General features: G+C 36.5%; 1 protein-coding gene across 1 annotated transcript in view; it reads right to left on the minus strand.

Moving 5' to 3' along the window:
- ERC2 (ELKS/RAB6-interacting/CAST family member 2) overlaps positions 1 to 15190 on the minus strand; it is a 491439-nt gene that overhangs the window by 367844 nt on the left and 108405 nt on the right. Inside the window, exons 5-6 of the mRNA XM_065687581.1 lie at positions 7922 to 8077; positions 1181 to 1348 (exon numbers count right to left, since the gene is read on the minus strand). Of these exons, the coding sequence (XP_065543653.1) occupies positions 1181 to 1348; positions 7922 to 8077 (324 nt within the window). The remainder of the gene's footprint in view (positions 1 to 1180; positions 1349 to 7921; positions 8078 to 15190) is intronic.

Consider the following 15190-nt stretch of genomic DNA (forward strand, 5'->3'; position numbering starts at 1 on the left):
ATGACAGTTAATACAAACCTAGCAAAACAGATCTGCACAGATAAAGATTAAAAATATGTAATCTTTACAACTCAGATGTTAGATTGAGATCTGCCAAAATTGCTGGAGTTTTTACCCTTGTTCTATTATGGTTATTTTCTATTATATACATATGATGGCAGGCCCATTAAACATAAACTGGAAACTCCAAGATTTCATCTGTATCTTCTTAATGTGCAGAGGGTAAGACATACAGCATAGACTGATAATCAGAATCTCAGAAATATTTATTTCCTGCTTCCATAAGAATGATAGTTTAAGCTATTTTTTTTCCCTAGACCTTTGCTAGCCAGAAATTTGAAACATTCTGTAGGATTCCTGTATACTTGATAGAACATACTTCTCTTTCTGAATAGAAACTCTTCTATTTGTTCTGAATGGAAACTATTTGCGCTGCATGAATGAATTTCACAGGTATTTTTGTTTCTTTAAAGGGGTACACACATTAAAAATAACATTAAGACGTTATAAGAGGAATCAGTCTAATCAGTATCGTGTGCTCCAGCCCAAAAATTTTTTAAAAGGCCAGGAAAGGAAAAAAAATGGACAATATTTTTAACACTGGATTTACACATTCCATCAAATGTGACAACCATCTCAATGGTACTCCATCACCCATATTTTTATGATCTGACTTTGTAGATAAGATACGTAACTAATGCACTGGCCCAAAAAAAAACAAAACAACACCACACAGATTAATATCATGCATCCTTCAACAGATCCCTTCAAAATACGTCAGTAGCTTCACTCTTCAGACTAGAAATACACAGCACAAAAGAAGCATCAAGCCAGAGCAACCAAAAGGAAAACTTAAGACAGCTAACAGATGAAGAAACAAGGAATGAAATCACAGCAATCAAGACACTAAGGCCTAGCTTCCCCCATTGAAAGCAGTGAGAATTAGGCATGTTTTCTTAAAATGCAATCATAGTTGCTTCTAAAAAAAAATCTAGAATGAGAGCTGGTATACTACAAAAAAAAAAATAACGAATCTATTGGCATTTTAAGGGTTTAAAATTATTTCACTGCTCTTTAACAAATTGTCTTCCACAAAGACTTGCAACAAACACATCATCACCTTGACACATGTTATTAACTAAATATTTCTATTGTATTTTGTGATTAGAAGAAACAATACCTCTGTCTGAAGTATGGCAGCTCTCTGTTCTTTGGCAGTAAGTGACTCTTTAAGCACTTCAATGTGTTGCTTGCAATCTGAATTCTGATTGCTAAGGGTTTCAAGCTTAGTTTGTAAGGCAAGAAGTTCTGATTCTTTCTTTGAGAGTTCTTGTTTCAGTTGGTCAATCTGTAACGGGGGGAAAAAGGTTAGATCATTAATTTAATTTCCAATTCATAGTTGCACTTGAAATTTGAAAGGTGTGAACAACCATGATATGACAACTCAGACACCTGTAAATTCTGGAAGAATTCTGGAAGACTTTTTATACTCACAACTTCAATTGAGTTTCTTGTAATTTAATGTACCTGTCTTAAGAATGATTGCCCTGCTGTTGCAGAAGTTAAAAGGAAACTCTTAAAGATTATACATGATGATTTGGCCTATAAATTCACCATGGACCTCACTTAAGTTCAAAGGAATTTATCCTGCATGAGGCAAGTCTGGCAGGACAGCAAAAATGCATAAGAAAAAAACTGTTCATAAAAGTATAAATTCCATCCAATAGCCTATTCATTCCAACAGCATGATTCTTCTGACTTATCATTGGCCAAAATGTATCAAGGTTTTTTTAGGAGCCCGATAAGGAAAAGCAGGCATCTTCATAAGGAGAGGAAAACAGAGAAGTAGAATTTTAACCTTATTCTTCTTGCAAATGTGTTGCTGCCCACCATCCCCACCTCCTTTTTCCCTCCCTGGCAGTTCATATGGAATTCTCAGGTACTAGGAAAGCGAAGCCAAAGAGATTTAACTTAAGAGAAGTCTGGGGAAAATGTTATAAAAAATTTCACAGAATGAAAGATTTGTGAGATTGTAAAAGCACATCCTAAAGGAAACAGCAGAAATATAGTCACTAAGATAGAGCTTCTGAATTTAAGTGAATTTAAGGTTCATCAGTAAATGTCATGTCACAATGATAAATGGGAGACGTAGCCACAGAATGCATAAGTGTGGTGGATTTAGAATACATGAATCTGAACAAAGCACTGGCCAATACACACAATGATGCTAAAGGATGGTGAATTAGGTGATGTAAAGCTATTCTTCCTAAATCCTGTGAAATAACACTGGTCACCAGATGACTTCAGATACATAACCTCATGAGGATTATTTGAAATAAAATGCCTCAGTGCACCTGTGTAACTCAGAGACACTTTCTTTATTTTTGGAAAGTTTTCTTGATGACTGTAATACCTAGATATTTTTCTTTAAATATCAATGTTTATTTGTGCAACAACCAGAGAAATCCTGGAATCGCTCTTTCAATCCTCTCTCATCAGTTGCATCCCAACAGATACTTGGGATGGAAGAAATCTAGAAGAGCTAGATGGAAGGTGGTTCAAAAATCCCCAGAAAAAGAACAAAATGTACCCACAGGCTGATCCCACCCAAGCGCATCTTAAAGACCCATGCACTGAAGTATTTCACAGGTTCAGTACTGTATGGCACAGTCACTGGAAGCATTTACTGCTGATCAAAATATTCCTATTTTGGTTTACTTTGTAAGTGTATCCTTAAAAATTGAATATAAAAAAAAATCCTGTTTCTTCCAACCATAGTCCATATGCATGTCTGACTACAGTTAGTTATTCCTTATTTCTTTTTCAAAATCCCAGTATGTTTGTCTAGCTGGTTAAGGTACATGGTTAGCCACCCCTAAGCTACTGTATAAAATCAAGAATCTATACAGGGACTGAAAGCAATCACCTTCACAGTCTGAAAATCTCAAAATAAAAAAAAGGAGCATAAAAAAACAGATGGCAAGAAAATGTAAAGAGTGCAGTTGAGAAAGTGCTAGAGAAAACTCTCTCTTGAATGCAAACCACCTTCCTCCATGCCTTGCCAGAACATGTAAGCAAGTATGGCAACCGAGACAGAAATGTATACAAAATGAACAATGGGAAAATCTGTCTACAAGATATAAAGACAAAACGTAGATATGCAGCCAATCTGAATTACATCACATGCTTTATACAAGACCCATGTGAACACTGCAGACAGGTAATCTCTCCAACACTCTTCCCACTTTTTTCCATGACACAACCAAGACACTGAGAAATAATAATAAAGAGCTTCATTTCAATTGCAGGTATGTTCTTCATGGTTTAGAAACAGAATGTGTTTAGTATAAAGTTCTAGCTACAAGACCTACAAATTATCAGGAGTTTAAAAATGTGTTACAGCTCTCAAATGAAAAGTAAAAAAATAAAATTAACTGATGAATCCCACACTCAAAAAATGTGTTTAATAATTATGATTATTATATAATTATGAGTAATTATGATACTGGAGACCAGTAACGAGTGGTGTCCCTGAGGGATCGGTTTTGGGACCGGTCTTGTTCAACATCTCTGTTGGTGACATGGACGGTGACATGGACAGTGGGATTGAGCGTACCCTCAGCAAGTTTGCTGATGACACCAAGCTGTGTGGTTCGGTTGATACACTGGAGGGAAGGAATGCCATTAGTGTGAGGTGTCCCTGCCGATGGTCCTTTCCAATCTTAAGGTCCTTTCCAATCCTAACTATTCTATGATTCTGTGATTTTGGCTGGTGTTTTATAAAGTATAATGGTGAAAATGTATTAAAACTTTAATTAATAAAAAAGTTTCAAAAATACTGCAGGCATAACAAGAAGGCACAGAAATTTAAAAGTGCTGCACTATCTACTAGTTAAACAGGGCATGAAATAAATTTCTGTCTCCAGCAGATGTGCAAACGTTTTCACTTTGCTGTATCTTGAGTGGTGTGGAAGACCAACAGTCACAACTCAGTGATACGTCCTGTCAGTGAAAAAACAAAGGCAAAAATGTTTTTGTACTTTATAAAGAAGAGAATGAAGATAACCTACAAGTTATCTCACATATTTCCAATGTGTAATTTGCCTGTCACTGCTTTTTCACCATGCCCACAATGATCTCTCTTCACTTCCTTTCTTGAAACCCTAGTTCCTTTGCTTCCAATGCTTTGTCTTCCTTCTTAACGTATGATTCTGTCAGCTCCCATAGTTTCAGTTTCTAAGATACCAGCATTTCCAGAAAACCATTTTCCTTTTCCTTACATCACCGTTTTTACACATCAAAACCTTACATGACATTACACAGAGTAACTGGGAAACAAAGAAAACAAAACAATCAGAGCTTTCCCCCTTACTATTGCATCTTTAGATTAATGAGATAAATCCTTAAGTAAATTAGTCTACTAATGAATGAAATGAAACTATGCTGATTTAAGCATCAAAAGGATTTGGTCTATTAGACAAATGACAACTGCTTGTTCAAGTGAAGGATTTCAGTAAAGGAAAAACTGTAGCAATGCTAATGAAGTGGCTGCATACAGTGGGTTCTGCAAGCCTGTCTCTAGATGCTACAGGTTATATTGGTCACGATCTATTCTTAACATGTTTATCACTTTTCCAGGCCTATGCACAAAAAAAATCTGTAGTTTTTGTCCTGTATTATTTTTCCTACAGGATCACCTAGAACTTGCATGCTTCATTTTTACAGTGTGAATAGTTCTTATGCACAGTCATTAATTACAGAATGCCCTGCTGCAGCCTAATCAATTCTTAATGGTAATTTGCTGAAGTTGTACTAACTTAATTACTAACTAATCATTAGATTTTCATATTTATTCCTGTGGGATTTAGCACAAGAGTTCTAATACTCAAAGGACTAATTAAATTCAAGAGTGCAAACTCATACCTGAAAAAAATGCAGTGTTCGCTGAAGTATCTGGCTGCGAGCCAAAGGACAAACCCTAGGTAAGGGAAGGAATTCTTGCAGAGCAGAAATAAGAAATCATTTTTTTAAATGCATATAATCCTGTATATGCTCTTCAAATCCTTAATCAAGATATTTGAAGCTTCATATCCCTTAGCCATGAAAACTTTAAGACTTGTTTGGACAATTTCTGTATTGTGTGCATAATGGCAATTTCTGTCCCTTCAAAAACAGAGCAAGAACATGCCTCACCTCATCAAGTAGGCCAGAAGAAAAGAATCTAAGCACGTTTTTTTCTCATTTCTACAACTTCTGTTTAACTGCAAGTCAAAATTAAAGCTTCTATATTTGGAAGGAGAGAGTATTATTAAGAGTTAGCTAAGAAAAGAAACACTCCCCAACATTCTCTGCCACTCATGTACAATAAATAATACTCAGTTTTGGCCTCCATTTAACACTCTCCCATTTATTTAAATCAAGAACAAATTTAAAACAAGTTATACTTCAAAAATAAATGTGCAGTATTAAGAGCTTTATAGCACCTAAGATTGTTAACTGTGAGAAGAGTTTTGTTCTGCTCTTTGCCATCAATCAAGACTCCTGTTTATCAGAATTTTTCAACAATCTCAGGTTCAACAAATCAGGTATAATCAGATCTGTTTGCTGACAGCTACATAAATACTTTTCCACCTTGAAAGGTTCTCAGATGAATGATAAAAGTAATATCTTCTGCTGCAAATCTCAATTTTAAGTGGAAGAAAAGGACTGGTGAAAGAAAACAGACAAAGTTTCATCAGAACATGGCATTTTTCAAAGATCAGACGATTGTAACAAAACAAGCTATGTTTAATAATCTTCTTATCTGTCTCCTTTCTGTGACACAGGAATATACTAAAGTTTTTTCTCTAAAAAACATCAGGAGACTGTTAACAAAATAGGGGTTTGTATATTATTTTTGTATCAACAGATCTGCTGAGATGCATTAGGAGTTTTGCTGTGAATTATTAAAACTGAATTGCTTTGAAATTAATGATAAGTTGGAAAAATACTTTTCCTGATGATAATGCTACTTAAAGCTACTAAAAGTAGTTAAAAGTTCCTAGCAGCTACTTTAATATATTCTTTGGGATTTATTTTATTTTATTTTTTACTCAACCTGGATTAATTCCACATGTGCATTAATACTTCCATTTCTTCTGTAGCACAACCCCCCACCAGAAGCAGATAAAAATGTGCTCCAATATCACAAGACACCAGCATTTCCTGTGAGGTAGTTTACAAGATACTACAGTTTCCAAAGCAGAAGACAGTAAGAGCTCATCTAAGATGGAAAATCTTCAGTATCCAACACTACACAGCAGTGAATTTTCTTACTCTTACACTTACTTAGACAAAATAAAATAATTTTGTCAAGAAGATAATGAAGGTCTAATTTACCAACTCTCCAGAAGGTGCTGACACCATTTTATTCTCTGAACCATAGACAAGCTGCATACTTTGAATCAAAGCTTGCCTGACTCTGAAAGAACTGTAATGGTATTTATGTACCTGATAGTGCAAACTTTGCACTTACCCAGCAACACTACTAAGTATTTTTAGCATCAACAATGGTAGGCAGAGAATTACGCTTGAAGTCAATTAACTCTTACTTCTTTCACTTACATGGCCTCTAGAGAGGTCATATTACCAGCTCCTCCTCAAGCAGTTTTTTCAGAGCTGCAAGTACACATCTCGGAAAAAGCAAATCAATCCATCTCCATTCACTAGAATTTCACATATAAAATGTCCCTGTACACAAAACCCCTTAAATATTTAAACAGAGTTAAGGATCCAAACAAACAAATGGGACAGAAAGACTGTTAAAATAAATTATCATAATAATCATGACTACTAAAGTGGTTTGCCTAGATTTTATTCTGGCTCTATGGTTAAATTTTTAACATCACTGCAAGAGAGTAGCTGGCTTGCCTTCTTCCTCAGTGTTCAGGCTGCTGTAACTTGTTTCGCCTTATCTTAGTTTAGCTTATAAATAATATTTAAAAAAATGTTATTTCCAAAACCTAAATTTCGGTCTAAGACAGTGGGACCATAAGCCTCAGGCTCCATAACTTCTAAGGGTTTTTTGCCTTTTAATCAAGTACTTTAATTCAGAATTTTGTCATTTCATAATCAAACATATTCAAGGTAGAGAACTGGGAATAAACCAGCATAGACTGTAACATTACATATATTTATTACAATTTTAAAGTAATTATAAAAATATCAGGAAAAAAAATACTAGCCCTCATAAAAAAAGACTATTTGGCGGGCTCATCTTTACTCAGACAGCAGCTGAGCACATCGAAATGAAAGGAGGTAGAAAGACCAGCTGGGAAAATAATTTGGACATCAAGCTTTACTTCTTTACTTTACATCAAGAAATAATGTTTTGTGAGCTTGTTACCAGAAAATGCGTTACATCACTACACATTTACTATCTACTTGTGGTCAACTCATAATCATCTATGTATAATTTGAAATTAGAGGTACTTTTCAGGAACAAAGCCATCAAATTTCAAGTCTTTAAAATACAAGAAGATTGCGATTTGGCATCATCTATGGAACAGCAGCTCTTATGGTAATACTAGAATCAAAACCAGAAAAATGCAAAAAGTTATGCCAAAATACTGCAAATCAAAAATATTAACTAATTCAAAATGCCAAAAAACACTATACACAAGAAAGAGAAAAGGGAGCAGAGTGTACACTCAGGATTGTAGTAGCCTTTGCAGAAGTGGTGAAATAGCCTCTTACCTTATCTCTTCCTAAGTCAAAAGCTTTTTATTTATCCCACATTTTTTACTCTTCCATAGCTACTATTGCAGAGTAGAGATTTAACAAAAGAAGACATGCAGAAAGCTGCTTATGTTGAAAAGGGTCAGGTTAAAACCTTTGTTTCCATTACTTAATAGCATTAAGCTATTTTATTAATAGACCTTACCTTATTTTTCATGAACTTAGAGTGACTCTTGTAAACTTCTATTTGTTTGATTTCTTCTTCTCGGTCCTCTGTATTCAGAACTCCGTTAGTCTTTAACATCTGTATTTCATCTTCAAGATCTCTTATATTACGCTCAAGTGAAGCTATTTTTGTATCCTAAGTTATAAAAAAAGAGAGTATTGAAATTTATATGAAAAATACAGTATAGTGTAACAGAAGTATATCTGTATTTGCATGAACATCAAATAATAAGATAGCCCCATTTCCACATGTACATGACAACATACCTTGTTTGCTTTGCTAAACATCTAGGCCTGGCTGTACTTCCCAGCTCTTAAACATGAAGTTTAGCCTAGGAAGTCCAGTGAATCACCTCTGCAGGATGACACGCCACTACATTATGTGATTCAGCCTGAGGCTGTGTTTCCCTGTTTCCACAGAGGTCTGCCTGATGCCAAGAGGAAGAAAGGTTGTCTCCTCATATACTTTTCCTCCTCTAATTCAGCCACATCACTAAGAGGAGATTTAGTAATTTTGATTATGAGTCCCAAAATAAACAAAACCACAACCACTAAAAACTTTGTTCATCACAGCCTCTAAGAAGAGGCAAAGCAAGTGGGCTTGTTCAGCCTAGATAAATGAAGGCTTATGGGGGGACCCAAAAGTAGCCTTGCAAAACCTACAAGTGTTATATTTTGAGTACAAGCATTGGAAATGGTTGCCCAGAGAGGCGGCGTCATCCACCTCTAGAGGTGTTGCAAGATCTGATAGGAGAAAGCTCTGATTTTCTCTCTTCATTTGGGCTCTTCAATCATGAGACAATATACTGCAGGCAAATATTCATGAATTCCAGTGGGGTAGAAAGAATATACTTTCTCTGTCATTACTCCCACAGTAACTGTAGTACAGTGATCTTAAGCTTGAATGCCTGATGTCACTGAAATATGTTTAGTATTTCACTAGTAAACTGTATTATTATTTTAGCACCCTAAGTGATTAATGCTTTAATAATTAATCACAAATGGTTTCGCAATCTAATTAATTGTAGAAGCAGATGGATGCCTTTCCTAAAAGTAGGACTGACTTCAATACTTCATTCTTGGCTATTCTCTTTTGCAAACAGCATTCTGAAAACATCAGAAAAACATGATACTATGACCACAGCAAGCAGTAGAGCACAAAAATAATCTCATTCAAAAGTTAGTTGAAAATTGGCAGCAGAGTGAAAGACCATGCCCTCGTTAAACAGTTCTGTTCAACTGCACAATCAAAACCATAGTAAATTAATATAACACTATACTAATATAGGTACATATATACCAGTTCAACCATCCCAAGACAATGGCTTTAAAATGAACAGCAGGATAAGCACTTGCTTACAGTCATACAAAGTGACCAGGAAATCTTAGTGTGAATCAGAATTGTGACAGATATGCAGTCAGCTCCTTCCCAGATACTTAAGAATCAAGTTTTCATTAAAAAAAAAAAAAAAACACAAAAAAAACCCCCAACCAAACAAAAAGAACAACCAAACCACACAAAAACACCACCACACACAAAAAATATCATTAAGATGATGGCGAAAAGAGAAAAAAAAAAAAAACTTGTCAAACTTAGTGTACTTTCAAGATTGTGAACACAAGAAAAATACATCTAGCCTGCTGCTGAATGTAAATTTATTCACCTGCATCACACTGACATACAAGTTTCACTAGCAGATACGTTTCTGGGTTCTACAAGTATGAAAATATATTGCGGTTCCCGTCTGAAGATTTTTTCAGTGTTTTAATCCAGACAAGAGCTCAGTGATGCAGAACTTTTCAATAAGAAATCTCAAGACAAAGGAATTCAAAATAGAAGCTGAGAAGAGCTATCTTCCATGACAGAAAGCATACTTTCAGGCCATATAGGCAAAGTAATGCACTTTGAAGGGGAATACCAAATCCCTTCATGCATCTTACAAGTTTCCAAATTAACAGCATCCTCTTTTGGAAAAGGAGCAACAGCTGAAAGAGAACAAAGTGCCAGAAGGCAAAGGAAACAAACAAAAAGAGTAATGTGAAACTTGCCGTTTCTTATCTGTTTCCTTACTAGCTATTTCTTTTCTGGAAAATATCTGATACTGAAAATACTGATGATAATCAGCAGTCCAGATTTTCCTTTCTTGAAGTAAAAACCACAAAGGAGCTGACTGGGGAGGCAACTTCAAAAAAACAACCCCCCACCACCACCCCTATTCTGAAAGACTTCCAGCCAGCTTTAACAGTATATGCCTTTATCTTTTAATATAATTACAGAGTTATTTTTTGAATAACACTTTTCAAGATACAGGTAAAATGCAACTTAAATTACTTAGTATGTTAGTCTAAGATTGTTAACATAGAATCATAGAATAGTTAGGGTTGGAAAGGACCTTAAGATCATCTAGTTCCAACCCCCCCTGCCATGGGCAGGGACACCTCACACTAAACCATCTCACTCAAGGCTTCGTCCAACCTGGCCTTGAACACTGCCAGGGATGGAGCATTCAAAACCTCCCTGGGCAACATGACATTTCCAATAGCAGAATCCTAAAATTTTATTGATATTTGTCCATGGAATCAGCACTACTCATATCCTAGAGCAAAGGCTGTATGAATGATCATGAAAGAAACAGTCATCTTTCTGTTAAATGACCAGCCCTTCACATGACAGAAAATAAACGTTTTTACAATGTCAACTGTTCTGTTCACAGAACTTTTTTCCATAGACTTTCCCACCACCACCACCAAAAAGGAAAGGAAACTAAGGTTGATATGGAATGAAAAAAAGAAAAGGGAAAATTACTCATTAAATCTTATCATTTGGAGAAATTACACAAAAATAAAAATACTGAAAGAGAAAAAAAGAATTTTAAACACTATTGAGGCTTACACACAACAATAAATTATTGTAGCTCTCACAGATACTGCAAGCAAATCATCTTCCTCCATCAGACTTCATTTTAGAAATTTTCTACTTGTATTACTGAAGATAAAAGCAAAACCTAAGCTTCACTGCACTGCAGAATGATTTTCACTTACATGATCTGTTATGACATCTCATCTGAGAGTAGTTCTCATCAAATCTCTCCAGCTAAGTCTTTAAGTCTTTTTGTACTGAATTTGTATTTTACATGTTTGCAAATATAACATGGCAGAAATAACTTACAGCACAGCCTGTTATGCTCTTTAGAAGGTTTGTACATCACAGAACAATATCTAAGCTTTATAAGAAATATCTAACAACCTGTGGAGACATTTTCAGTACTTCTACTTTGTCACGAGTTTTAACTCCCCAAGTTTATTTTTAATCAATCTGCCTGCTGTGCTTACAGCTGTGTAAAAACTAGGTTTTCTGTCTACAGAAAAAATGTCATTGTCAGTTTTGTATTAACTTTTTACTGGAACAGAATCGAGAAATTCCGCAAGTTTTGAAGACTAAAATCTGTTTCCAAATAATATATAAAACACATCAGGTGATGACAAGACAGAAGAGAAGCCAGACATCACCTTTGTTCACAGGCTGTTCAAGGAGTCAAAAGTACTGTTCCTTTATGTAGAACCACTACAGGACCAGCAATTCTGCAAATACACTAGACAGGCTGTTGGCTTGCCGAGGAAACGTGAGAATTTTCCGGACTGGACAACTCCTAACAAGTGAGGAACCTTCTAAGTCAAAGATAATACAGACAGCCTATAGTTTCCAATAGGCACTGTCACAGGGGAGCTGCACTGACTTACAGGCTGAACAGAAAGGATAGCTTTGCTTTAGCTAAAAGTTTTGACAGAATAGGCGCATTCCCATAAAAATCTTCTGATTCAGCTGAATCAGCATTTTCCCACAGAAAACTTCAACTGGAAAAGTTTCAACCAGCTCTTGTTGTGGCACAGGGTCTGGCAATCTTTCAGAAGCTGAAACAGGAACAGATGCAGTATTTCCTTCAAACCCCTACGTCTTATCCACATTGGCAACATTCTAAAAAAACTACATGGGCCTGTGTTGAATCACAAAGAGGATTCCTTTGCAGCAATATTAAGGAAGCAGCTTAGTATTAAATGGTACTAATAAATGTCTTTCAGCTCTACAACAATGCAACATTTGTACAGATTTTTCCAGTCAGGCCTTCTATATCAGTTAAAAGACATTCAGATTATATAGCAGGATTTGTGATATAGATCACTCACCCTAATCTAGCCCCTCCTTCCAGCAGTAACCAATACCTCTTCCTCATCCCCTTTATTAAAATAGTGTTTCACATATTCTGAGAGAGAGGTTAGGGCTATTTCTAGGCTGGACCTAGCAGAAATCTGTCTCTTTAGAACATAAAACAATTAGTATGCATCCTGATGCTGAAGAAAGTAATATTCAAGAATAGAAAGGAGACTAACTTTACAAATTACTTTCTACAATAACACTTCATGATCCTTATATACCCAGTCCTTACAACAAGAGTGCTATAGTACATTTCCTTAAGGGTTGAAAACGGGCAAAACATTTGTAAATACTACAGCATTCCAGCCTGTCTTCCTCTGAATCAAAAAGTAATGAAATGCTACTCTTCATCATTTTAAATATATGATAAATTTAAACTATGTCTGTGAAAAATCTTGCTTGTAGGTCATTCAACAAGCAATCAAGAGCAAATATTTGAAACTTCGCATTTAAGAAAACTCGCATTTAAATGCATGTATGCACACATGCTATCAACAGACCATACACGACTACTCTTACTATATACTTATATCAACTTTGCCAGTTTAATACAGAGAATATTCAGGTTTATTTTTTAAGACAAAGGGAAATGAAAGTTCATGCAGTCTTAACAGTAAGAGTATGTTGCAGCACAAACACACAGACACACTTTTCTAGAACCAAACCCATACCTGAAATATGAAAGCTGGATCAATACATAAAGATGTCTCTTTCTGCAAATAAGGTAAACCACAAATATTTTCATTTACTTAACAGCTTACCACATTTAAAGACTTTTTAATTCTTGTTGCTAGACTACTTATATTTCAGGATGGTCCATACCCTCCACTTAGGATGAGCTTTATGCTGTATCTGTAGGCAACTTATTTCTGATTTTGTCTCCCAAATAATGTACTTGTTTAAGTCCAGAACTGTCTGAACAAGGTCACAGAGTCATAGGATGATTTGCCTTGGAAGCAACCTTTAAGGCTCATCTAATTTCAAACCCCTGCCATGGGCAGGGAGATCTTCCACTAGATCAGTTTGCTCCAAGCCTTGTCCATCCTCACCTTGAACAGTGCCATGGAGAGGACAGCCACAGCTTCTCCGGGCAGCCTGTGCAGGTATCTCACCACCATCACAGGGAAGAACTTCTTCCATATGTCCAGTCGAAATCTATTCTCAAGTTTAAAACTGAACCACTGCCCCTTGTCCTGTTGCAACATGACCTACTAAAAAGTCTGTCCCTGTCTTTCATATAAGCCTTCGTTAAGCACTGAAAAGCCATATGAAGGTCTCCAAAGAGCCTCTTCTGCAGGCTGAACAAACCCCTCTCTCAGCCTTCCCACAGGAAAGTGTTGCAGCCTTCTGCATGCACAGAAATGATCGTTTCTGTGGCCCTCCTCTGGACTCACTACAACAGGTCTGTGCCTGTCTTGTAATGGGGACTCCACAATAGAATGCAGTTCCCAGCATGGGAACTCATAAAAAGATTAGTAAGTTTTGACTTGATGTATGTGCTCAGGTGTACTTCTTACTGCAAGAATGAAATTAGAAGTGTGCTTCCTTTTACTCTTTTTTATTATATTAATCAGTGTTAATCAAGCTTCGGTTATCACTCTTATTCAGACGCATCAGTGATCTGGCATTTGTCAGCACACAATATGCAAAGAAGTATTCAAGTTTCAGAGAAACAAGAGCTTGACAGAATAACAGAGGCACATGAAAAAAGGAAGCATCCTGCCCTCCTTCAGTCCCGTGACTCTGCTTTCCAGAAGAAAGAAGGGCTTCTGGAGAAGGTCTGTTGCAGACAAGGTAACAGAGAATAAAGAATGTAAGGGAACAGAGAATAAGCAAAAGACATGTGACATCTGGAAGCAAAAGTGTCTAAAGCAAAACCAGAAAGTTAGCGAAGAAAGGCCTGTGCAATTAATCTGGAAAGATTATATCTGAAAATGAATGAATAAATAAATCAACAGAAACAGGAGTTAAGACATAGGATGTGATTTTTCTATTTTCGCTGTTTGCCTCCCTCCCCCCCTTTTTTTTTAATAAGTATAGAGAAGATAGTCACTGGTCAAGGAGACAAAAGATGCAGAAAACACAGTTACTATAAGAAAAGGCAACTACTTGCCAAGTTCTCAGAGAGAAATGAGAAGTATGACAGGAAAGGTAGTACAGAAGAAAAGCTGTTTAGGACTGAAAAAAATCACACATGAGATGACAGGTATACTTCACTGAATGAGACGGGAGGACTGACTGGGAAAAGGGACAGAAGGCATTCAGCAGTGGCAAGGAACAGAAGAAAAACACAGGAAAGAATAGAGGGATTTATGAAGGAAGGAAAGTTGCCTCCGGACAGAGCCTGGGGGAGCCACAGAGGGGACTCAGACAAAAGCTAAGTGGAGAAGGGGTGGAAGAGGTTGGGTGCGGTATAGAGAAATGTATACTGCTTGGAGCCTCTGCACGGGGGAGTGTTTGCCCCAGATTGCCATATTACAGGGTAATCCTCTCCCTCCTTCTACCCTCAACACTGTAGGGAAATAATTGCTTCAATGCTTGATCATTCAAAACAAATGTTCCACATCTTTTTCAAAACAAATGCTGTCTGGATTAAGACAATTTAAATTTACTTGAAAACATTCCAAAGCTGGAACTTGTAATGAAAACTGCTGTTTAATCATGTGGATTTCAACCTCTTACATTTGTCCCTTTTTCTTTTCAATATTAGGCCTGTTTTAGACAGGGCAACCCCAAAGGACTGCATGTTCACCAGAAAAGACAAAACTGTGTGCCTCACAGCCAAAAGGAAGCCCTGCATCAGAACGCTCCAGCAACATGATTACAGTCTCATCCGTGACAAATGAAAAGTCCTCACTACAAAGATCAGATTTTTAAGAAGTGGAACATTGCACACCACACCGAACTCTCCCGGGAGACACAGAAAAGACTTCTCTGTCTTCAGGGGCAGACGTTGTCAGACTGGCTGCAATTGCAGTCATCACATGTGTCATTCGCATGTCATGTTCATCCCAGCCTGTCCCAGTTTTTTTCTAA

Source organism: Lathamus discolor, chromosome 7 (assembly GCF_037157495.1).
Source record: "Lathamus discolor isolate bLatDis1 chromosome 7, bLatDis1.hap1, whole genome shotgun sequence".
Classification (NCBI taxonomy): Eukaryota; Metazoa; Chordata; class Aves; order Psittaciformes; family Psittacidae; genus Lathamus; species Lathamus discolor.